This window comes from Rhinopithecus roxellana, chromosome 19 (assembly GCF_007565055.1).
Source record: "Rhinopithecus roxellana isolate Shanxi Qingling chromosome 19, ASM756505v1, whole genome shotgun sequence".
NCBI lineage: Eukaryota > Metazoa > Chordata > Mammalia > Primates > Cercopithecidae > Rhinopithecus > Rhinopithecus roxellana.
This window is the reverse complement of record NC_044567.1, coordinates 66,167,511-66,192,913: the sequence shown is the minus strand read 5'-3', so window position 1 is coordinate 66,192,913 and position 25,403 is coordinate 66,167,511. Positions and strand designations below refer to the sequence as shown.

Below are 25,403 nucleotides of genomic sequence, written 5' to 3'. Positions count from 1 at the left end.
GAATCCATACCGACAGGGTCTGTGTCTTATAACCTTGAGTTCCCTTTCCAGGGGCCTAGAACAGCACTTCTCGTGAAGTTCAATACTCAGTGTAAACATGTAAAGATTCACTGGGCTGTACGCTTTTTTCACTGCATTGTGTACACCTCAATGTATAATGGTTATCTCAAATAAACAAACAAGCAAGCAAGAAAAGGCTACTTAGGTGAGCCCCAAATGCAGCTAAGTCTTGGTTTGTGGCTCTGACTGCCATCCTGGGAAGTTTTCCCTGTGTCCTGTTAGGGAGCAGAATTTACACACACATAACCAGAGGTAACCACTATTTTGATCTCCATCACCATAGATGAGTGGAATCCACTGCGAGCTGTGCCTGGCTCTTCTCATTCAACAGTGTGTCTGTGAAATTCATCAATCCACATGGCTACCGTATGTATCAGTATTTCATTCTTTTTCATTGCTGCCTGGTAGTCCCTCGTATGGAAATACTACAATTTATCTGTCCATGTTCCCATGGATAGACATTCAGGATGTTTCCAGTTTGGGGCTATTATGAATAATGCTGCAAATATCTTTGTGCTTGTCTTTGGTGGACATAAGCACTTCTTTCTTTCTTTCTTTTTCTTTTTTTTGTTTTGATGGAGTCTCGCTCTGTCACCCAGGCTGGAGTGCAGTGGCAGGATCTTGGCTCACTGCAAGCTCTGCCTCCTGAATTCAGGCCATTCTTCTGCCTCAGCCTCCTGAGTAACTGGAACTACAGGTGCCCACCACCACACCTGGCTAATTTTTTTTGTATTTTTTTTTAGTAGAGACGGGGTTTCACCGTGTTAGCCAGGGTGGTCTCGATCTCCTGGTCTCGTGATCCGTCTGCCTCAGCCTCCCAAAGTGCTGGGATTACAGGTGTGAGCCACTGCACCTGGCCAAACATTTATTTCTATTGGGAATACCCAAGAGTGGGGATGGCTAGGTTTTAGGAAGTGAATGTTTAACCTGATGGGAAACTGCCGAACAGTCCTCCACACCTGAGAGCTGGGCGCTCATCTCGCCTTTTTTCTACTAATCATTGATAATACACTTCATCTGGAGGAATGTGTGAATGCTACAGGTTTCTAGGGCCTCCTGTGGAATTGTGTGTCTGTTGGAGTGCATGAATCTATTTCGTCGTTGTTGTTGAGACAGGGTCTTACTTTGTCGCCCAAGAGTGCAGTGGTGTGATCTGGGCTCACTGCAGCTTTGACCTCCCAGGCCCAAGTGATCCTCCCACCTCAGCCTCCCAAGTAGCTGGGACTACAGGAATGTGCCACCTTGCTTGTTAATTTTCCCGTAGAGACAGGGTCTCACTATGTTGCCCAGGCTGGTCTCAAACTCCTGGGCTCAAGAGATCCTCCTGCAGATATGAGTCACTGTGCCCAGCCGAAGAATCTGTTTTTAAAATATTTCTGCTAAGCAAGTTTTGGAAATAGTGGGTGGAGCTGTGGTTCTCAAATCCTGGGGGATTAAAAAAATTGCTACTCTGGAGGCCAGGCGCAGTGGCTCATGCCTATAATCCCAGCACTTTGGGAGGCCGAGGCAGATGGATCACTTGAGGCCAGGAGTTCGAGACCAGCTTGGCCAACGTGGCAAAACTCATCTCTACTAAAAATACAAAAATTAGCTGGTCATCATGGTGCAGGCCTGTAATCCCAGCTACTTGGGTGGCTTGAACCTGGGAGGCAGAGGTTGCAGTGAGCCGAGATTGTGCCACAGTACTATTACAACCTGGGTGACAGAGATAGACCCTGTCTCAAAAAAAAAAAAAAAAAAAAAAAAAAAAATCCTATTCTGGTCCATTCCCAGATATTCTGATTTAACTGGTGTTGATAAAGCCTCCTCGGGGGATTCTCATACCACACAGGAGTTTGAACCACTGGATAAAGAAGGGTGGAAAGGTGAAGGCTCTGGTGTGGTGTGTCTCAGCCAGCTATTGCTACAGAAAACCACCCCACTCCACAAAGCAGAGTGGCTTGAGCACTGTTTTCTTTTCTTTTTTTTTTTTTTTGAGACGGAGTCTCGCTCTATGGCCCAGGCTGAAGTGCAGTGGCCGGATCTCAGCTCACTGCAAGCTCCGCCTCCCAGGTTCCTGCCATTCTCCTGCCTCAGCCTCCCGAGTAGCTGGGACTACAGGCGCCTGCCACCTCGCCCGGCTAGTTTTTTGTATTTTTTAGTAGAGACGGGGTTTCACCGTGTTAGCCAGGATGGTCTCCATCTCCTGACCTCGTGATCCATCCATCTCGGCCTCCCAAAGTGCTGGGATTACAGGCTTGAGCCACCGCGCCCCGCCGAGCACTGTTTTCTTATCTCTCTGGTTCTGAGAGTTGACTGGGCTCTGCCCAGCAGTCCTGCTGGTGTTGCTTGCTGTAAGTGTGGCTGCATGGTAGCTGGGTGAGGTCACTAGAGGCTGCTGGACTGAGACAGGGCTGGCTGGACCTTCGTCCTCTCCTTGCAGCCTTAGAGCCTCTCCTTTTCCCATGGCTTCCCCTTCTGCTCTGCGTGCAGCACCTCAGTGTTCCCCAGAGCAAGGAAGCAGAAGTGCCCGTCCTAAACGCCAGGCCTGGCACTTGACCGCATGCCATTAGTCAGCACACGGCACAGGATGTCCCAGACTCTAGGTGGGGGGCCCACAGGGGCATGAGCCTCAGGAGACGTGGTTCACTGGGGCCACCGTTGAGACTAGCTACCATAAATAGTAGCCATGTCATAGGAGTATTGTGAGGACGAAAGAAATGTATATGGCCGGGCGCGGTGGCTCAAGCCTGTAATCCCAGCACTTTGGGAGGCCGAGACGGGCGGATCACGAGGTCAGGAGATCGAGACCATCCTGGCGAACATGGTGAAACCCCGTCTCTACTAAAAAATACAAAAAACTAGCCGGGCGAGGTGGCGGGCGCCTGTAGTCCCAGCTACTCAGGAGGCTGAGGCGGGAGAATGGCGAGAACCCGGGAGGCGGAGCTTGCAGTGAGCTGAGATCCGGCCACTGCACTCCAACCTGGGCGACAGAGAGAGACTCCGTCTCAAAAAAAAAAAAAAAAAAAAAAGAAATGTATATATGTGATATGCTTAGAATAGTCCCTGAAACACAGTGTGAACTCAAGAACTGTCAGCATGTATTAGTATGCCTATAACCCCTATGCCAGGGGTTGGCAGATTTTTTCTGTAAAGGGCCAGATAGTAAATATTCTTGCCTTTTCAGGCCATATGGTCTCTGTCGAAACTACTAAGCTTTGATATTGTCACGTGCAAGCATCCATAGACAATACATAATGAAAGGGCGCAGGTGTGTTGCAATCAAACTTTATTTTTTTATTTTTTTTTTTTTCTTTCTTTTTTTTTTTGAGGCGGAGTCTTGCTCTGTCTCCCAGGCTGGAGTGCAGTGGCCGGATCTCAGCTCACTGCAAGCTCCGCCTCCTGGGTTCCCGCCATTCTCCTGCCTCAGCCTCCCAAGTAGCTGGGACTACAGGCGCCCGCCACCTCGCCCGGCTAGATTTTTGTATTTTTAGTAGAGACGGGGTTTCACTGTGTTCGCCAGGATGGTCTCGATCTCCTGACCTTGTGATCCGCCCGTCTCGGCCTCCCAAAGTGCTGGGATTACAGGCTTGAGCCACCGCGCCCGGCCGCAATCAAACTTTATTTACAGTAGTAAGTGGCGGGCCAGACTAGGCTGTTTCTTGGGTCCCCTCTTTTCCTGTTGCTCGGGCCTCCCTCTCCTGGACAGTCTCTCTGAAATGTTGGTCTCCCTGTCCCAGCTAGCACCTGTCAGCACTAAAGAATTCATGACCATCGAGCACTGACAGTGTGCCAGGCTGTGTGCCATGTGCTGGGCATTCGTCACGTCTCACTAAGTCCAGCTGTCCTCATTTGAAATTAGCTCTGGCAGCGCTGGTGGTGCCTGATGGGAGTCCTTAATGCCCGCCCCCATCTTCCATCAATCCCCTGAAAGCCACCCCAAATAAACATATACTTTATAAATGTAGCTTCGAGAAAAATCTCCTAGCCCCTTTCCAGTTGCCACCCCAGAATTAGTATTATCCCCAACTCACAGATAAGGAGGCTGAGGCACGAACAGGGCAAGTATTCAAGGTCATACAACAGTAAATGGTAAGACTGGGATTCAGACATGGGCAGTATCTTCATGAGCACTGCTCTGCACAACCTCCAGCCCAGGGAGCTGCACACAGCCCTGACTGCGTTGGGGGCTGGGTCCCACCCTTCCCTGGAGGCAAGACCACAAGATCTCCGAGGCCCTTTCCAGCTGTGACTCCATGAGGCTTTTCTACAGCAGTCACCAAATGACCATAGTCTCCAGATGTGCACTTGGAGAGAATGTAGTGCACTGGACACAGAAAGTCCACCAGAAGGGCAAGTTGGACATGTTATTTAAATTTTAAGTCTGTGACCACTTTGACATAGTGATTCCACTTCTAGAAAGATAGGTTGTAAAATCGCTTACACAGGTACACAAATGTTATGTACAAGGACGTTCATTCCATCATTGTTCTTAATAGCAAACATTGGAGATACTCCAATTGTCTATCATTAGAGAATCGGATGAATAAATTATGGTTCTTTGACGTAAGGGAGTACCATGGAGCTAGCTGTTAAAGACTGAGATAGTGTTGACATGGCCAACCATCTCAAAATATGGTGAAGTGAAAAGCTGTTAGAGAAATAGTATTCATTGTATTAGCTCATCCTTGTTTTAAGAGCATGTGTGTTAGCAATATTCACAGTTAGTGTTTGCGTGGATAAGGTCAGGGGCACATACACCTAACTGTTTATTGCAGTTAACCCTGGGAGGTGAAAGAATGGGGACTCACATCTAAGCTAGAGATTTATATCTTGTTTAAAATTTTTAATACAAGCTTTGGTTTTCTTACTAAGATAGAGAAAATCATATAATGAAGGTGGATGTATCCATTACCCTCTTCCATATCAATTCAGGACAAGTCTTATTTCAACCATACTCCCTTATCCATTGTGTGTGTCTGTAAAAGATAAGAACTATTTTCAAAGAGTAGCCACAATACCATTATCACACCTAAAAAACAATAATTCTTTAATATCATTAAATGCCCAGTAAGTGATTTCCAGTTATCTCCTAAAAACAGAAATTATTTTTGTAATAAGAAAAAAAGGCTGAAAAAGATAAAATTGTCAATCCAGAGAGTAGATTAGTACAAATTTCCTGGAGCTTTGTTTAGTGATACTTATCAAGAGCCTTAACAATGTGCTTACCTTTTGTCCTAGTAATCCCAACCTGTGAGTTTATTTTAAGAAAAAAAAAAAATTGAAGAGGTATACAAACGTTGTTCACTAGAGTGTGCAGTGTCTGTTACAGAGAAGTTGTTTGAAAACTATTTGTTGAGGCCAGATGTGGTGGCTTACATCTGTAATACTAGTACTTTGGGAGGCCGAGGCAGGAGGATTGCTTGAGGCCAGAAGTTCCAGACCAGCAATACCCCATCTCTACAAAAACATTTTTTAAAAATTAGCCAGGCAGCCGGGTGCGGTGGCTCAAGCCTGTAATCCCAGCACTTTGGGAGGCCGAGACGGGCGGATCACGAGGTCAGGAGATCGAGACCATCCTGGCTAACACGGTGAAACCCCGTCTCTACTAAAAAATACAAAAAACTAGCCAGGCGAGGTGGCGGGCACCTGTAGTCCCAGCTACTCGGGAGGCTGAGGCAGGAGAACGGCGTGAACCCGGGAGGCGGAGCTTGCAGTGAGCTGAGATCCAGCCACTGCACTCCAGCCTGGGCGACAGAGCGAGACTCCGTCTCAAAAAAAAAAATTAGCCAGGCATGGTGGCTCATGCCCATAATTCTTTTTTTTTTTTTTTTTTTTTTTTTTTTAGATGGAGTCTCGGTCTGTCACCCAGGCTGGAGTGTAGTGGCATGATCTCGGCTCACTGCAAGCTCCATCTCCTGGTTTCACGCCATTCTCCTGCCTCAGCCTCCTGAGTTGCTGGGACTGCAGGCGCCCGCCACCATGCCCAGCTAATTTTTTTGTATTTTTAGTAGAGACAGGGTTTCATTGTGTTAGCCAGGATGGTCTCGATCTCCCGACCTCGTGATCCGCCCGCCTCGGCCTCCCAAAGTGCTGGAATTACAGGTGTGAGCCACTGTGCCTGGCTGGCTCATGCCCATAATTCTAACTACTTGGGAGGCCAAGACAGGAGGATTGCTTGAACCCAGGATTTCGAGGCTATAGTGAGCTGTGATCATATCGCTAAAACTCCAGCCTGGGTGACAGAGCAAGACCCTATCTCAAAAGAAAAAAAAAACAAAAACACAGTTTTTGTTGAATTTGAAGTTGAGCTCCTGCTGTGGTTTGCAGCTTTGTTTGTAAAAGAAAAGCTGAAAGTCATGGAAGTGTGTGACATGAGGGTACTGGCTGAATAAATGAGGTCAGATCCACAAGATGAAACATTGTTCTGTCATATAAAATCAGATTATAATAATACACATAGATAACCACCCCTTCCAAGAGTCGGAGCTTCATCCTCATCCTCTAATGGACTATGGAAAGAAGAAAAACAGTCCTTTTATAGTGAAGAAACTCAGCAGACGCTCCCTCAACATCACTGGTGGTGAATCTTGTGGCTATTGGGTACCCCCTGACACAATGACAGGGGCGCCTCACCTCTGTGGTCTTTTACCCAAAAACTAGTAACCTCAGTCTCAAGAGAAAAACATCAGACAAACCCAAATAAGGGGGATTCTAAAAAATACCTGAGCAGCACTCTTCGAAAGTGTCAAGGTCATGAAATACAAGAAAACACTCAGAACTGTTAGGAACCAGAGGAGCCTCAGGAGATGACGGAGGCTGAATGCCACGTGGGATGCCCGATGAGATCTTGGAACAGAAAAAGGGCATTAGTGGGAAACTGGCGAAATCCTGATAAACTCTGTCATCCAGCTAATAATGTTTTACTAATGTTAGCTTTTTAATTTTGACAAATGTAGCATGGTTATGTAAGATATTCACATTAGGGGAAGGTGGGGGAAGAGTATGGGAACTTTGTGGAACTTTGCTGTAAACTAAGTTTACACTTTTGTTTTGTTTACACTAAACAAAAATTATTCAAAAAATCAGGGTGTAGATATTTATTAGCATAAAAATGTATTCACAACATATTAAGGGGAAAGTATTTATAGCCTCACATAGTTTTTGCTGAATGAGGCCGTATTTGTAAAAATACTAATAACAAGGTGTATGTCTACATGGATGTGTATATATGTACATGTAGGCTGCGCACGGTGGCTCACGCCTGTAATCCCAGCACTTTGGGAGGCCAGGGTGGACGGATCACCTGAGGTCAGGAGTTCGAGACCAGCCTGGCCAACATGGTGAAGCCCAGTCTCTACTAAAGATACAAAAAAATTAGCCAGGCATGGTGGTGCGCGCCTGTAATCCCAGCTACTCGGGAGGCTGAGGTAGGACAATCTCTTGAACCCAGGAAGTAGAGGTTTCTGTGAGCCGTATATATATATATGTGTATATATATATGTATATGTATGTGTGTATATGCACATGTACATACACGCAGGGACACGGGGCTGCATATGTATGTGTATGTGCATATCTAACCATTCATGAACAATGTTTGTGTACTTCTTTAATTTTTTTTTCTTAGAATAAATTCATGGGTTGGGATTGCTAGGGCAAAAGATAAACACATTGTTAAGGCTCTTGATAAGTATCACTAAACAAAGCGCCAGGAAAGTTGTAGTAACCTACTCTGTGGATTGACATGTTTTTCTTTTTCAAGACATGCAGGGAAGCATGTAGTTCCAGGGTTGCACACTCAGAGGCCTCCAGGGCCAGGCAGGTGACGGCAGTGGCCTCAGTGAGCTGGGGTGTCTGTGCTCCTACAACAGGCAGCAGCTCCATGGCCTCGGTCGTAGCCATCTGTCCTACAGGATTTGGGCCTAGTCGTGACGGATCTTTTAATTTTCCAAAATAAACCAGAAATCAAGGTTGTTACACAAATTTTCAGGGCCCACTCAGCTGTGGGGAGGGAGCCTTCAGGGTCACACAGCCAAGAAGAAGAGGCCTAGGACCCAAGAGGCAGACAACATAGGCCTCAGGCTGGGCTGTCCCTGCCCTGGCCCCACCATCTGCACCAAGCCTGGAGGACGGCCAGCTGGCCGGGGCAGGGGGAGGCGGCAGCCCTTCCGGCCTGCGTGCCTGTGTGCAGCCAGGCTGGGGAGTGGAGGTTTGCTCAGAGTCCACAGGAATGGGGGCTGACACTTCTAGTTCACCAGATCACTTCAGGGGCTATGACTCGTGTGTGTGTGTGTATGTGTGTGCATGTGTGTGTGTGTAAGAGTCATGGATATATCATCTCCTTATGTGTCTGTGCCTGTGCGTGTCTGGGGGGTGGTCTGGCTATCTCTGAGGGTGTCTCTAGAAATGACCATGTTATGTGTCTACATGCATATTGGCCTGTTTAACTGGGGGTCTGTGCCTGCGTCTCTGACTTATAAATATGTGTGTGAATTATACAGATGAATCCATCTTTGCATGTCTGTTATATGATCTGTGAGATGATGGTACCTATTTATGTGTGTTTGTGGGCAACTGGGCTATCTGGCTGTACCCATTGCATATATATCTGGGCTTCTATGTGATTGTCTGAGTGTCATTGTTTGTGTGTATCTGTTCTGTCTGATTGAGCTGTGTATGTTTGCATGTCTGTTGTATATATGCGGGTCCATGTGTCCATATCTATGTGCATGACTGGGCTTGGCAAGTTGCTCATACCTATAATCCCAACACTTTGGGAGGCTGAGGCAGGAGGATTGCTTGAGGCCAGGAGTTTGAGACCAGCCCGGACAGCATGGTGAGACCTCATCTCTACAAAAAAAATTAAAAATTAGAGGCCAGGCGCGGTGGCTCACGCCTGTAATCCCAGCACTTTGGGAGGCCGAGGTGGGCGGATCACAAGCTCAGGAGATCGAGACCATCCTAGCTAACACAGTGAAACCCCGTCTCTACTAAAAATACAAAAAATTAGCCGAGCGTGGTGGCGGGCGCCTGTAGTCCCAGCTACTCCGGAGGCTGAGGCAGGAGAATGGCGTGAACCCGGGAGGCGGAGCTTGCAGTGAGCCAAGATTGCGCCACTGCACTCCAGCCTGGGCAACAAAGCGAGACTCCATCTCAAAAAAAAAAAAAAAAAAAAATTAGCTGGGCATGGTGGCACACGTCTGTAGTCCCAGCTACTTGAGAGGCTGAGGCGGGAGGATCGCTTGAGCCCAAGAGATTGAGAGTGCAGTGAGCTAGGATGGCGTGACTGCACTTCAGGCTGGGCAACAGAGTAAGAACTTGTCTCTAAAAATAAAAGTAATAAAAATAATAAATAAAATAAGATAAGCGCGTGTCTGTGCCCATGCCTCTGCACGAGTGTGTGTCAGTGTGGATAGTTGTGTGTTGTGTCTGTCTGAGTAGGCACATGTGCATATGTGTGAGCATTGGATGCTGGGGTAGTCAGGGTTCGAGTCACTCACAGTCAGCACCCGCTCCTCACTTCCTCATGCCTGGTTCCTACAGGTCACCACAAGAAGCATGTCAGGCCCAAGTACCCCCTGCCCCCTCTGAACCCCAAGCACAGGCACGAGAGGGTGAGGATGGCCGACTGCAGGGCCCAGGCTTGGAGGACCCTGGAACCGACTCCTGGTGCATGTGCCACAACCGTAAGCCTGCCCTGTCCTGGCTCCTGGGAAACACTTGCCCTTGGCCAGCTGGAGAGCTGTTGATTTGGTACACAGCCCCACAGCGGCCACCACTTTATCCCGCCCCCAAATACTTCCGAAGGCCATTTGTTGCTAGGAGACAGGTACAGGCAGCCTGCTTTGATGGCTCTCTAGACACAGACTCCGGGGACAGGAAGCCCGTCTGGCCCCCTTCCTATGAGATGGCTGGGGAGGCTGGGAGTGGGCATCGGGGATGAAGAATAGATGGGGGCAGCTTGGGCAGAGTAAGCAGCAGGAAGTCTCAGAGCCTTAGGACCAGAGGGGCCCTGGTACCCCTTGGTCAGGATGCTGAGCTCAGAGAGGGCAAGATCCTGCCTTCAGGTCACACAGCAGCAATCCCTGGCAGATCTAACATTCCTTTTGGAGAAATTCAGAGTTCATGGCCCTAGGAGTCATTCATTTACTCATGCATTCATGCATTCATTCATTCATTCATTCAACAATTACATATTGAGCACCTACTGTGTGCCAGGCCCACTTCTAAGCCCGAGCATACAGCAGTGGACAAGACAGAGGCGATCCTCACCTCACAGAGCTGATGCTTTGGTTAGAGAGACAGAAAACAAGTGAAGTAAGATCATGTCACTTTGTGTTAAGGGCTAGTAAATAAAATTACACCACGTGGAACATTGGAGTCGCTCTGTCCGGATGGTGGCCACTAGCCCCATGTGGCTCTTTGAGTTTCAAGTAATTGGAGTAATTGAAAATTAAGAGTCTAGTTCCTCCATTGCAGTAACCACATTTTAGGGGCTCGTTAGCCACGTGGGGCTGGTAACTTCTGACAGAGGCTAGTGACAGTGGACAAAGAACACTTCCATCGCAGAAGGAGCTGCAGCCAGGGCTGGTGTGGGGAATGGACAGAAGGCTGGGGGCTGGGCGGCCAAGGACAGCAACATCTAGGCTGTCCCTCTGAGAAGGGGTGGCCACATGGCGATGCCCCGGGAGGAGGGACAGCAGGTGCAATGTTGGCCAGGTGGGGATGTGCTTGGTGTGTTCAAGGGACAGAAAGGACAGAGGCATCAAGGGGAGAGGAGAGAAGATGGGGTTGGGGAGGTCAGCGGGGGCCTCTGGGGCCTGGGTAAGGAGTTTCCACTTTATGTGGAGGGCGTCAGGAAGCCATGGGGAGTGGGGTTAAGCAGTGGAGTGGCATGGTTTTAACAATATATGGAGAATGGATTTGTGGTAAGTGGAAGGAGGGAGCCCTAGGGAGGAGGCTATGAGGCTATTATGTCACAGAGAGGAAGGTGACTGAGACCTGGGTGATACAGGGGCAGGGGATGGGCAACAGCCATCATAGCCCAAGCCTCAGAGTTGTGGATCCAGCTGTGCTTGAAGCTATGGCTTGCTTGATCCCCCCTCTCCCTCCTTCCTCCTCTTGGTTGCTGGGAACCGACTTGAACACCCCTCATTACTACCACCCACCCATCCCCTCCCTTACAAAACCCCCGACTGTCTCTCCTCCTGTCCCTGTGCAGAGCACTCAGATGGGACCTAGGCTCCCCTCAGTGCCCTGGGTCCAGTTTCTTTTGCAGGGCTTTGCCCCTTTCATTGCATCCCAGGGTTGATAAGATAGCCCCATCTAGTCACCTTGGGGTCCTGGGAAGATACTTTAGGCCACCTGGTGTTTCACTGACTTTCCCCACCAGGATGCTTTCCTGGAGCTGTGAGCAGGAAGCAGGAGGAACCAGCTGGCTCTGGGTCTGGGAGGTGGGAACAACCCAAAGAGAAGGCTCAGCTTCAGTTGCAAAGTCCCCCGGAGGGACTTTGGTTTGTTTGTGGGAAGAACTTCCACTCTGTAAAAGGGCCGATGTCATCTTCACGCATTCCTGCATTCACACTGGAGGGGATCCCCTAGGGCCCTAAGAATGAGGTGGAAAACCTGCTCCCTAGGGTGGGCACTGAGAGGCCGGCTCTGCTCCTCAAACGCTGGGCACTCATTCCTCCTCAGGACCTTTACAGCTGCAGTTCCCTCTGCCTGGAATGCTGTTCCCCCAAGACCCCAGGTGGCTCCTTCTCCATCTTGCTCCGAAGTCTTCTCCTGAGCGGTGAGGCAGATTTCCTGATGAGCACGGCTCCCTTCTCGGAAGCACCTTGTCTGTCTCCTGTACTAGAACGCCAGCTCCACAACGGCAAGGCGGTTGTTGATCTTATTTCTCTCTGTCCCCTCCTATCTGACACTGTGCCTGGCGCATGGTGGATGCTCCCAGGAGGTTTCTGGAATGAGCAGATGTCTGGGGTGAGTGTGGGCAGGTAGATGCCATGCATACGGAGCCTGCCAGGCTCCAGTGGGCTCAGACTCACCCTCTCACTGCACCCTCCCAATGGGGATCAGGACTTTGAGGCTTGGAGAGGTGAGGTCACTCACCCGAGGTTGCACAGGCAGTATGTGGTGGGCCTGGTCTGGAGAGGCCTGGAGGGGGCTCTGGAGGGGTGAAGGCTGGGCCAGGGCCTGGGGACAGACTGCCTTTCCACATAACAGCTCTCCATCCATCCACAGGCCCTGCTTCCCTTGCCAAGTCCCACCTGGGGCTTCCCCGGCCACCTAGGGTCCTCAGGTACAGTCATCAATGCAGGGGACTATCCTGTGGCGCACAGCAGCAGACCCTGTAGCCCAGATTCACACAGCAAGCGGATGAGGCATAGCCGAAAAACGTGCGCATGGTGGCCTCAGTCCACACTGGGTGGACCCAGCCCTGGACAGGCATGTGGCTCCACCCATTACTGGGCAGGCAGCCCTGCCTCCTGAGTGCACCTGCCACGCCCGGGGCTTATGTCAGCTGGGGGGACTGGGGCAGCCTCTCTGAAGAATGCAGCTCATTGTCAGCGATGGGGCAGGATTTCTTCACCATGGCCACACCCAGAGGCAAGTCTGTCCAGGCGGACAAGGGCAGCTGAGTGAGGCGCCCAAGGAAGGCAGACTCCCTCTGCCCTGTGATGGTCCAGCAGCTCCAGGAAAAAGGACCAGAGTACCCGTTACCACCTGACTTTGCAACCACACACGTGTGACTTTTATAATGAGAGAAAAAAAAAAACACATGTTATAAAAACAACTTCTGTATGACTTGCCCAATGTCAGAATTGTTCTAAGCATGGGCTCTTTTTTTCTTTAATTTAAAAAAATGTTTGAGATAAGATCTTGCTCTCTCACCCAAGCTGGAGGGCAGTGGCGTGATCATAGCTCATAGTCTCTTGGAACATCCAGACTCAAGGGATTCTCCTGCCTCAGCCTCCTAAAGTTCTGGGATTACAGGTCTGAGCCACTGCACCCGGTTTAAGCACCATATCTTGATCCTCACAACAACTGTCTGAAGAGGAAGTTTTATCCTTACTCACATTTTGCAGATGGGGAAATTGAGGTCTGAGGTCTGGGTAAGTGGCCCACATTCACACAGCTAGGAAGCAGGGAACCAGGATTCACACCCACTATGGCCTAGTGTCCTCCTGGCTCCTGAGCAGCACCACACACAGCCCTCAGAATCGTGCACACAGCCCTCACTCTGGAACCATAGTGTAGGGCTGAGAAAACTGGGCGTGAGGGTTGAATTCCATCTACCCCTCCACAGGGCCTGGTCAGAATTTGCTCAAGATCTTTATTGAACAAACGACACAGCATACCATGATGGCAAAAAGGCCAGGCTGTGGTTGAATTTCAAGAACAGGCAAAGGCGGGTATGGCGGCTCACGCTGGTAATCCCAGCACTTTGAGAGGCTGAGCTGAAAGGATCTCTTGAGCCCAGGAGAACAGCCTGGGCAACATGGAAAAACCCTGCCTCTACAGAAAATACAAAGATTAGCTGGGTGTGATTGTGTGCCCCTTGTAGTCCTAGCTACTTGGGAGGCTGAGGTGGGAGGATCACTTGAGCCTGGGAGGTGGAGGCTGCAGTGAGCAATGACTGCAGCACTGCACTCTAGCCTTGGCAACAGAGCGAGACCCCATCTCAAAAAATAAATACATGCGTACATACATATATAAATAAATACATTTTGGCTGGGTGCAGTGGCTCATACCTGTAATCCCAGCACTTTGGGAGGCCAAGGTGGGTGGATCACAAGGTCAGAAGTTCAAGACCAGCCTGGCCAACATGGTGAAACCCCGTCTCTACTAAAAATACAAAAATTAGCTGGGCGTGGTGGCACACGCCTGTAATCCCAGCTGCTCGGGAGACTGAGGCAGGAGAATCGCTTGAACCCAGGAGGTGGAGGTTGCAGTAAGCTGAGATCGCGCCACTGCACTCCGGCCTGGGAGACAGAGAGAGACTCCATCTCAAAAAAATAAATTAATTAAAAATAAATAAATAAATAAATGTTAATTGTGTATATTTACGGTACAAAGGCTATATTATATATAAAGATAGTAAAAGTATAACTATAATGAAACAAATGAACAGATCCATCATCTGAGATATTAATAGTGGCCCGTAGTTTCTGCTTTTGTGGCAGGAACAGCTAACATCTACTTAACATAAATCCCATGCACTGTGCAACTTTCTTACCTGTGATTCCCATCCTGTACATTAGATCTCTAGGTTTGTTTTGTTCTTTGTGTGTATTTGACTTTTTTCTTCAATTCCACACATAATTTCTTCTTCTTCTTCTGTCTTTTTTTTTTTTTTTTTTTTTTTTTTGAGACAGAGCCTTGTTCTGTGGCCCAGGTTTAGTGCAGTGGTGCAATCTCGGCTCACTGCAACCTCCGTTTCCCTGGTTCAAGCGATTCTCCTGTCTCAGTTTCTGGGTAACTAGGACTACAGGCATGTGCTACCACATCTGGCTAAGTTTTGTATTTTTAGTGGAGATGGAGTTTCACCATGTTGGCCAGGCTGGTCTCAAACGCCTGACCTCAAGGGACCCTCCCACCTCGGCCTCCCAAAGTGCTGGGCTTACAGGTGTGAGCCACTGTGCCCGGCCTAATTTTTTTCAATGAATAAGAAATGCAGGCGGCTGGGCAAGGTGGCTCAAGCCTGTAATCCCAGCACTTTGGGAGGCCAAGACGGGCGGATCACGAGGTCAGGAGATCGAGAACATCCTGGCTAACACAGTGAAACCCCGTCTCTACTAAAAAAATACAAAAAAGCAGCCAGACGAGGTGGCGGGCACCTGTAGTCCCATCTACTCGGGAGGCTGAGGCAGGAGAATGACCTAAACCTGGGAGGCAGAGCTTGCAGAGAGCTGAGATCCAGCCACTGCACTCCAGCCTGGGCGACAGAACAAGACTCCGTCTCAAAAAAAAAAAAAAAAAAAAAAAAGAAATGCAGGCTCTGGAACCTGGCTTAAATCTCTGCTACTTTTGGCGGGGTGACCCTTGGTTTCTCTGCTCCCATTTCGTCACGTGTCCGTTTGGGGGTGATCCTACTACTGTAACAACAATGGATTATCCAGAGCAGAAATGAGGCGCCAAGCACCCAGTGTCGTGCCTGGCACATAGGAAGTGTCTATGAATTGGTAGCAATGATTGATAATGAGATTTACACCATGAGCCACGAGACATTTACCTACAAATATTAGCCAAGCACTGCGTGTGCCAGACACTGGGCTGGGCTCTGGGGATAAAGCAGGAAACAGAACAGACCCAGCCCCTCCGCTCAGGGAGCTGACATTCTAGTGCCTTTGCTGTCAGCCACAGCTCACTGTGACTTACCCACAGCTGCACAACTAGAAGTGCTTCAGGGGACCCAAGCCCGGACCCTCTGCGGGGGAAGCATATGCTTTTGCTGTCTGTGCTTGGGGCATTCCCGAGGTCTTGACGGACAGTCCCTGCCCAGCCCAGGGCTCCTGTGCCTGTCACCTCCAGAGAGGTGGGACAGAAATCCTGGAAGCTCAGAGCAATGAGGTCTGTGAGTTAGTGAGTGACACCCACTGCTGGGCTCCAGGAGGGACAGCCTCTCTGCAGGGTCTCCAGGGGAGTCAGGCCCATAGTGAGACCCCACTCATTAACGCAGGTCACTTTGGCCTCCCTCCCTCAGGTCTACCTCCTCCCTCCTCTATCGGTGTTTCCTGGGATCATATGTCCCCCAAAACAACTTGTCCCCAGCCCTTATTTCAGAGCCTGCTTTTGAGGGTGCCCCTTAACAGAACCGGCCATGGGCCATGTGGGGTGGCATATCAGAGGGGGCAGGGATGCCCCGGTTGGGGATGTGGGCCTGACTAGATAGGAGCCCTGCTCTTTCTCAGGAAGGTTCTGGAGAGAGCAAGGGGTCTGGCTCTGGACTTGGTCAGGTCCTGGCTTTTGGAGGTGCTCCTGGCTGCTCTCCCAACCGAGTCCCTCGGGAGGCCATGTCACAGAAGGGAGGGGGGTGGCTTTCAGCAGGACCATATGTTTGGCCCTGACCCAAGGGAGAGGGGCCAACACATGTGGGGCATGGGGGATGGAGTCAGGTACTTCCCAGCAAGCCTGGCTGGAGCCCTGCTCGAGGAATGGGTGCCTCAGGGTCTCCTGCTGCCCGCCTGCCCTGAACTCTGGCCCCAGGCTCTGTTCTTGCTAATAGCCTCTGGACAGCAGACAGAAGCCCAGAGCTGTGTGGCCTTCCCTGAGCTCTCCGAGGCCTGCCCTGGCTCCCCCTGCCCCCATACTTTCTGCCTATGCTTTATACTTGGGGTCTTGGGGGCTTCGTGGGCAACAAGGGCCTACCAGCCTTTTCGGGAATTTAGCACTGGGGACCACAGGGCATAGGGAGGGTAGTGTCAGGCACCCAGGCAGGGAACAGAGCCGTCTCGGATGGCCAGGGAGATGCTGCCAGCCTGGATCCCAATGTCACGGACACTCTCAGTTCATCCTTCTTCCCATGAATCCCCCAAATGTTATCAATAGCCACAGCAACAGGAGCAATAATGATCTCTCTTTTTGTGGAGATGGGCTCTTTACAGAGGTCATCAAGTTAAACTGAGGTCAGTAGCGTGGGCCCTTATCCAGCATGACCCATGTCCTTATAAAAAGGAGACATTTGGGACTGGGCGCGGTGGCTTATGCCTGTAATCCCAGCACTTTGGGAGGCCAAGGTAAGCGGATCACAAGGTCAGGAGTTCCAGATGAGCCTGGCCAATATGGTGAAACCCCATCTCTACTAAAAATACAAAAATTATCCGAGCGTGGTAGTGTGCGCCTATAGTCCCAGCTACTGGGGAGGCTGAGACAGAAGAATTGCTTGAACCCGGGAGGTGAAGGTTGCAGTGAAGCTGAGATTGTGCCACTGCAGTCCAACCTGTGTGAAAGAGCGAGACTCCATCTCAAAGAAAAAAAGGGGGGAAAAAGGGTGGGGGGGAATTTGGACCCAGAGATGTGCATACAGGGAAGATGAGGTGAAGAGACATGGGAAGAAGATAGCACTGCCATGCCAAGGAGAGAGGCCCAGAACAGAGCCTTCCTGCACAGCCCTCGGAAGGGCCCTGCCCACGGACACCTTGATCTGGGATTTATGGCCTCCAGAACTCTGAGAAAATCGCTTGTTTCGGTCACCCAGTCCGTGGTACTTTGCCACAGCAGCCCTAGTAGACTAGTGCACATTTTTATTGCGATACAATCCACTCGCCAGGCGCGGTGGCTCATGCCTGTAATCCCAGCACTTTGGGAGGTCAACGTGGGTGGATCACTTGAGGTCAGGAGTTTGAGACCAGCCTGGCCAACATGGTAAAACCCAATCTCTACTAAAAATACAACATTAACCCCGGTATGGTAGTGGGTACCTGTAGTCCCAGCTACTCAGGGGACAGAGGTGAGATAATCGCTTGAACCCAGGAGGCAGAGGTTGCAGTGAGCTCTAGATTGTACCATCGCACTCCAACCTGGGTGACAGAGAGAGACTCCGTCTTAAAAAAAAAAAAAAAAAAGACAGAGATGCAATCTGCATACCAGAAAATTTGTTCATTTAAAGTGCACAATTCAGTGATTTTTATTCTAGTAAAAGAGTTGTGCAACCATCACCATGACCTAAGTTTAAAAGATTTTCTTCACCCCAAAAGGAAGCCCTGTACCCACTAAGTGGTCTCTCCCCATCCCCTCCCGGCAGTCCCTGGTAGCCACTCGCCTGCTTTCTGTCTCCATGGATTTGCCTGAGCTGGACGTTTCAATACAAGGGATCAGACAGTCTGCGGCCTTTTGTGTCTGCTTCCTTCACTCAGAATCATGTCTTCAAGGCTCATGCACACCATGGCAAGTCCACACATCATTCCTCTCTGTGACTGAATAACAGTCCATTGTATTGATGATCCATTCATCCATTGCTGTGTCATACAATTTTGTTTTTTTTTTTTGAGATGGAGTCTTGTTCTGTCGCCCAGGCTGGAGTGCAGTGGCCGGTTCTCAGCTCACTGCAAGCTCCGCCTCCCGGGTTCACGCCATTCTCCTGCCTCAGCCTCCCGGGTAGCTGGGACTACAGGCGCCTGCCACCTCGCCCGGCTAGTTTTGTGTATTTTTTTAGTAGAGACGGGGTTTCACTGTGTTAGCCAGGAGGGTCTCGGCCTCCCAAAGTGCTGGGATTACAGGCTTGAGCCATACAATTTTGTTTTAAAAGGAGGATCTGAAGCATGGCAAATGTTCACATTTGTTAAATTCAGGTGGTGAGAACATGGATATTTGGTATGTTTCTTTATATTTTTCTGGATGTTTGAAAGGTTTTATAGTTTTTATGTTAATAAATATAATTTTAAAATATGTATTGAAGGAGAAAGGGGAGTCTCCAGGCACAGAAGGGAGGGGAGTTGCTGACATGCTAAAGAAAAAGATGGGTCTGGTGTTAGGAAAACAGCAAAGGATTCCTGAACCTTCTTTCCTGACTTCCTCTTCCCAGTGTCACAGGGACAGGGATGTTACTTAGTAGCCTCAGCCCGTGAGGCTGAGGACCTGTCTGTGGTATTCTCAGGGTGGGGACCTGTCTGTGGTATTCTCAGCTCCCTTCCCAGCAGGGCCAGGCCCAGAGGCAGCACTCAGGGAAGGCGTGGGATATTCCCTGAGAGTGGGAAGGGGCCACCAGGCTGCTGGGTTGGACCTGGCTCCCCAGCCACTGCAGCCTTCCCCTCTCCCCACCAGCAGGCTCAGCCCCAGCCCCACTTCAGTAACCGCCACGTGCATTGATGGGGAACTCACTGCTTTAGGAAGTTGTCACCCCGCTGCTGACCACCAGGGAGGGGCGCCCATGATCCCTCCTACTTGAGAAACAGTCCAGTGGCGTGCCCAAGGTGAAAGGCTCAGAGGACAGATGTGTCTGGGGACATGGCGCGATCTCACCTGTCACCACTGACCCTGTGCCTGGCCCTGGCCCTGGGCTTTCCATTGTGTTTCATTCTCCCAACAGCTGCAAGAGAAGGACTCCAATGACCCCATGGAAAGATGGGCTCTGAGGGCCACAGTGCTGGCCAGAGGTCCCACAGCCAGGACCTGAGCTCATTCTGCACATCATGCACTCCTTATTAACTCATCACACCCAGCAGCAGACCCAAGGCCCTGGGACCGTGAGAACTGCCTCTGCCCAGGGACTCCCCCAAGCTCACCTGGTCTTCAAGCCCCCACTGCCCTAGCCCGGGGTCGGTTACCTGCATGGCACCCCTGGACAAGGAAGCTCTGGGCCTACCGAATGAACTAGATCTGTCAGCCCTTTTGTTTTTAGAAGCTTCTGGGGGGCCCTGTGGCCAGGCGTTGAAACAAAGGTGTCTGTGTTTCCCTATGTCCATTTGGATTTCATCCTACTTGCATTTCACAGGAGGGAAAATCTACATTTTTCATCCAAGATGATACCTTATCTGACAAGCACTGTGCTGTGATGGGATTGTAGGTGCTGTGGCTGAAAGGCACCCCTAGGTCTAGAGGAGAGGTTGTTTCAGATTCCCCTGTGAGCTGGAAGTGGTGGGAGGAGAGCAGGCTTCCTTATCCCAGTGTCATGACCAGGCCAAGCCAGTCCTGCACCCACTTCACCAAGGCCCTGCCTAGCTCTGCTCCCAGGGTGAGCTGAGCTGGGAAACAAGTCAGTGGGTCCGTAGTACAGCTGGGGGCCCCTCCTTCAGGGGAAAGGCACAATCGTGCTTCTCAGGAACCAGCTTCAGATAGAGCCCAGAGGGGCGGGAGGGAGGGCACTGGTCTCCCCTCCTACCACGCTGGCATTCTTTCCTCGAAACCTTGCAAAATATGACTGTGCGGCTCCCTGCTGTGGCCCGGCACTTGTGGCATCATTGAAATGCCAGTAGGGGCTGGCATCGGGCCGCCCACGGCCCCAGCAGGCACTGTCCCTGCTGCCCTGGGCTATGAGGAGCTGAGCGGGTGGGCCCCTCCCACTTCGTCTGAGGCTCAAGAATGCTGTCATCTGGCCACCCACAGCTTTATCACTGTGGCCTTTCTTAGGATCACTAGGACAAAGGGCGTGGGCGTCTTCAGGACTCTGGGGGATTCTGGGAATGTCTCCGCCTTCCCAAATCGCCAGTTCCCGGAGCAGGACAGGACCCTCACCCACCTCCTTACTAAAGGAGAAACTGAGGCCCAGAGCGGGGTAGGGACTTGTCTGAGGTCATGCCTGCTTTGTTGGTGAGAATTGGACCTTACTTACCATTTCTGGGTCACAGGCTCCTTTGACCATGTGAAGGAAATTCTAGACCATTACTCCGATGCCCAAGGGCCAGGCCTGCAGTGTCGATGGCTGGTGTGGCCTGCTGAGCATGGGCTTTGTCTGGAGCCCATGTCCCCCACCTCTGGCTCACTGTGGCCCTGCAGGGCACCCAGTCATCCAATGTTTCAGAGAAGCCAATGAGCCATCTTTCTGTGTGAAAACTACTCATGTTCAAATGTTGGCAATGCATTAAAAATGTAAAACTAGGCAGGGTGCAGTGGCTCACGCCTGTAATCCCAGCACTTTGGGAGGCTAAGGCGGGCGGATCACGAGGTGAGGAGATCAAGACCATCCTGGTTAACACGGTAAAACCCCGTCTCTACTAAAAATACAAAAAAAGTAGCTGGGCGTGGTGGTAGGTGCCTGTAGTCCCAGCTACTTGGGAGGCTGAGGCAGAAGAATGGCGGGAACCCAGGAGGCGGAGCTTGCAGTGAGCCGAGATGGCGCCACTGCACTCCAGCCTGGGTGACAGAGGGAGACTCTGTCTCAAAATAAATAAATAAATAAATAAATAAATAAATAAATAAATAAATAAATAAAACTATTGTGTCAGCCCAAGTAAACATCTGTGGGCCAGTTGTGGGCTGAGGACCACCAGGATGGGACCCTTGCTCTTGACTCTCTTCCTAGGAAAAAGTACACACCATAGCGTGGGCCTGGGAAGCTCATCACCTAGGCGAGAGGCCTGTCACCTGAAGCTGGTGGCCATGCGGTTTCCGTGACAGGCACTGGTGGAATTGACAGAGTTCTGGGCAAGGAGTTGCAGGCTGGCCGTCAGGCTGGCTTGCCCAGACTTGCCAGGAGGAACTCCAAGGAGCATCTCCTTCCAGTTGAGGAGCCTGGAACCCAGAGTGGTTGAACAGGCTGGCCAGGCCCCCTGCCGAAGGAGCCAGGGAGTTGGGAGGAGGTGAGGTCAGAGCGGAGGTGGCTCATCACTCCAGGCCGTGGCTTGAGGAAGCAGAAGAGGGTGGGATCCAACCTTGTTCCTGCACTTGACACTCAATTCGTTGAAGCTCAGTGGTCAGTTTAAGTCAGAGCTCAGAGTGACTTTGGGGTGTGAGATGACTAAGTACCCACAGGGCCCAGGCTGGGGGCACAGCCTCCCCGGGGAGTCAGACACAGCCGATTCTCACTCCTGGACAGGGAAGTGAGCACAACATACCAATAACAAGCTCTGGGGACCCTGGAAGCAGGGGCTGGGCCGCCTGGCCTTTCGCCTGCTTCCCAGTTGTGCATGAGAGGCCGTAATCACCTCCCGGTTCAATTTCCTTCTCCCTTCCCCCTCAAAGTTTCTTACCTGACAGACTGGGGGCAGTGTGGGGTGGTGAGAAGAGAGCAGTCTGGGGACCAGGTGCACCTGTCTAGGTACAATTCCGGACCACGGGACCTCGGGCCATTCCCTTCCCCTCTCTGAACCTGTTTCCTAAAGTGTTAAGTGGGAAGGGGCAGCGGAGAGTGGGGCATGAGGTAACCAATAGAAAGCCACATCAGGGCCGCTTCACGCCCTCTCCCCTTCCCAGGTCCCTTGCAGTGAAAATGATCACAGCCCAGATGTCGCTCTCCCTTCCTCTGGTCCAGATCCCAAGTCCTGACTGCAGGGGTCTGCTAAAAACACAAATGGAGTCTGGCCACCTTCCACCTCACCCTCTCCTCTTGGCTCCTCCGTGCCCCCAGAACCACACTTGAACCACACTTGTCCCCATGGCTTCCTGGCCCTGAGGCCTGCCCCCTCACCCCCGTCTCCTGCCTCCTTTCTCCCCACTGCCAGCCTGTACTCAGGGCCTCAAAATCCTCATTCTTTCCTGCCTCGGGACCTTTGTACTCACCATGCCCCAACCCAAGCTAGTCTTTGTAGTCCGCCCCCTCCAAGTCACCTTCCCCAATCCTCCAAACAGTCTCCTCTGTCCTTGGCCCACAGAGCTGCCACTGTCAACCCAGCCTTGAGTTCCCATCTCCCTGTGTGTCCACTTGGTTCTTATCTGCCCCTTGCCTGTCCAGGATGGAAGATCCATCAGATCAGACAGCAGACCCCTCCTGCCCATCCCATGTCCTCAGCCCCAGGCCTGGAGTCTGGCATTGGAATGTTCAGCAACCATGAATGAATTCTGGAATCTATATTGGTCCTTAGACGCGCCAAACACTCTGTCCTGGGCTGTGGCCCTGGGCAAGTCTGATGTGAGCCCTGTCTAGGGAGGGGCCCTGGAGGGGGAAAGCTGCCCGATGGTCCTCGCCTGACGACACCTGCCCCTGAGCATGGACGTGGGCCCTGCAGCTCTGTACCCGGCCAGACAGGTTCGACAGGATTGCTGTGGACAGGACTCAGCCTCTGCTCAGAACAGCCTGTCCCTCACCTGCAGCCGGTTACCTGGTGCAAGGTCTGAGGGCTTCTGGCCCAGGAGGTCTGGCTGAGCCTCTCTCTCCCTGGCCTGGGGGCTGTTCCTCAGCCTCTCTGGCCTTCGGGGCCCACCTCACCACCCCTCCAACAACACCCACCAGGAGTCTATGATGCGTAGGGGCTCTGTCTGGAGTTGGGGGTTCAGCGGTGAGCAGGAAGGATGGATCCTAGCCTTTTGTGGGAGTCATAGTTCAGGAACGTCAGGTAATATCGAGTGGCTGGGGCCTGAGAGTGGGGACACAGGTCTCTGGGAAGAGCCCTGGCCATGGTAGGCTCCCCCAGCCTGAGAGGAGGATCTCATCTTATGTGGAGGGCTCCAGAAAACACCAGTTGCTGAATCAGGAAATGAGGCAGGAAGTGAGGCAGGCGAGAGAAGGAGCCAGGACAGGCTGTGCCAGGGAGCGTCTGGGCACCTGAACCTCCATCCCTGGGGGAGGATCCCTTCCTGGCGGGGTGGAGGGGGTGACAGGGAGCACTGCGGGTACATGGAGCTCCCTCCCTGGGGGAGCAGAACATACCTCAGAGGCTCCCCAGCCCGGCCAGCCAGCTGGGGTGTTGAACCCAGTTCTCACTGGGCATTGGCTGCCAGCTGTTCTGGGTTGACGGTGATGGAGTTGGTTCTGTGGTTCCTCGTAGGGTGCAGTGTGTCGCAGAGAAAGCCCCAGGCAGCCAGAAGCATGGCCCATATCCCTGTGGCCGGGCCTGGGGTGTGGGTGGTGGGACAGCTTCTGCCACAATCTCTAAGGCCCTTTTCGTGGCCATGGAAGGAGCACTCACTCCCACATGGTGCCACGGCCTGCCCACTAGAAACACCAGGGCCACTGCAGTGTTCCCAGGTGTACTTGGAATAAAAGCCTACCAGACCAACGAGCGGGATCCCGCCTGTGTCCACCCCATCCTGTCTGACTGCTCCGGCTCACACTCTCTGTCCCAGCCAGTCTGGAGCCACACTTCCTCGCAGTGCTGCAGCTCCTTCCAGCTGCACGGCCTTCCCTGGCCACTTCCCCTGCCTAGAAGGCTCTTTGACCGTTGTTTCCATTTCTGCCAGGTCTTAGTTACGGTTTTGGTTGGAGGACAGTCTCTCCAACCGACATCCCTGCACTTGGGACCCTCTCCCTGTGGCCTCCATGCTCAAAATGCTCATTCTCTCCTGCCTCAGGGTCTTTGCACTTGCCATGCCCCAACACAAGCTAGTCTTTCCAGGCCACCCCCTCTGAGCCACCTCCCCACTTCCCCAGACTCCTCTGTCCCTGGCCTGCAGGGCAGTTATGGTTGCCTTTGCATGTAGAGTCGGTTCTCACTATGGCACGGCCCTGCCTCTAAGCTGGGGAATCCAGCCATTGAGGAGTGCTTGCCAAGAGAATGAACCAGCCCTCAACAGTGATTCAGATAAGGGTCCTGGGTCCACAGGTGTCCCCCAACACAGTATGTGGCCTGCACCAGCTCCCCCTCTGCACCACATCTCCTCTGTCCACTGTGGTGGTTGGTCCCCAAGATCCCCAAGGGCCCTGCTGGCCCTCACCTTTGAAGCTCTGGGACACAATTGTCAAGGGAGACCCGCTGCCTACACTCCCAGAGCTGAGAGCCCAAGCAAGCTCTTTTTTTTTTTTTTTTTTTTTTTTTTTGAGACGGAGTCTCGCTCTGTCGCCCAGGCTGGAGTGCAGTGGCCGGATCTCAGCTCATTGCAAGCTCCGCCTCCCGGGTTTACGCCATTCTCCTGCCTCAGCCTCCCGAGTAGCTGGGACTACAAGCGCCTGCCACCTCGCCCGGCTAGTTTTTTATATTTTTTAGTAGAGACGGGGTTTCACCGGGTTAGCCAGGATGGTCTCGATCTCCTGACCTTGTGATCCGCCCATCTCGGCCTCCCAAAGTGCTGGGATTACAGGCTTGAGCCACCGCGCCCGGCCCAAGCAAGCTCTTAAATCAATCAGTGACATCATCTTCCAAGTGAAGAAAGCAGGGCCCCTGGCCTAGACACAAGGACAGGGCAGAGGAGGCTGCAAACGCCCCTGAGCGAGCTGGTTAGGAAGGGTCACTAGTTGTCTGGACCTGGAAGTTGAGGAACCCACAGAGAAAGCAGAGAATCTCAGCTGGAAGATGGGAATGACATCAACTCAGACCCTCCTCTTTGGAAACTCAACCTGGTGAGGGAGAGTGGATACATCAAAACTCCTTACACCACCAAAATCAACTCTGGCTAAGTCCAGTCAAGGCAAAGAAAGCAAGGAATGTGCCAGGAGGTTATAGGTTAGCTCACAGAACCAAAAGAAGAAGTAAAAATCCACATACTGGAAATAACTGGTTTGGATATGATATTTAGGTAGCAGAACCAATGGGAAGCCCTTGGATGAATGAATTCTCTCTGCTTTCATCCTCAAGTCACTCTACACAAGATACAAATTTCCTTAATATATAAAGAGTTCCTACCAATCAATAAGACAAATAAAACTGCAATAGAAAAAAACAAAACAGAAAAAAAGTCCACAAGTATGGACATGAACAGGTAGTTCACAGAACAGGAAGTAGAAATGGACTTGGAGCTTATAAACAATGTTTAGCCTTATTTATAATCAGAGAAGTGCAAATGGAAACTATAGTTCAAGACCATTTTTCACCTATCAGATTGGCAGTCAT

At 51.3% G+C, this 25,403-nt stretch overlaps 1 protein-coding gene across 1 annotated transcript; it reads left to right on the top strand.

Annotated features, from left to right (window-relative positions):
- The first annotated feature begins 307 nt into the window (after positions 1 to 307).
- LOC115894882 lies at positions 308 to 12,929 on the top strand. The gene is made up of 4 exons (XM_030923804.1): positions 308 to 426; positions 9,586 to 9,728; positions 11,737 to 12,024; positions 12,286 to 12,929. The coding sequence occupies exons 2-4, from the start codon at positions 9,663 to 9,665 to the stop codon at positions 12,532 to 12,534; spliced, it is 603 nt and encodes a 200-aa protein (XP_030779664.1). The 5' UTR covers positions 308 to 426; positions 9,586 to 9,662; the 3' UTR covers positions 12,535 to 12,929.
- The last annotated feature ends 12,474 nt before the right edge of the window (positions 12,930 to 25,403 follow it).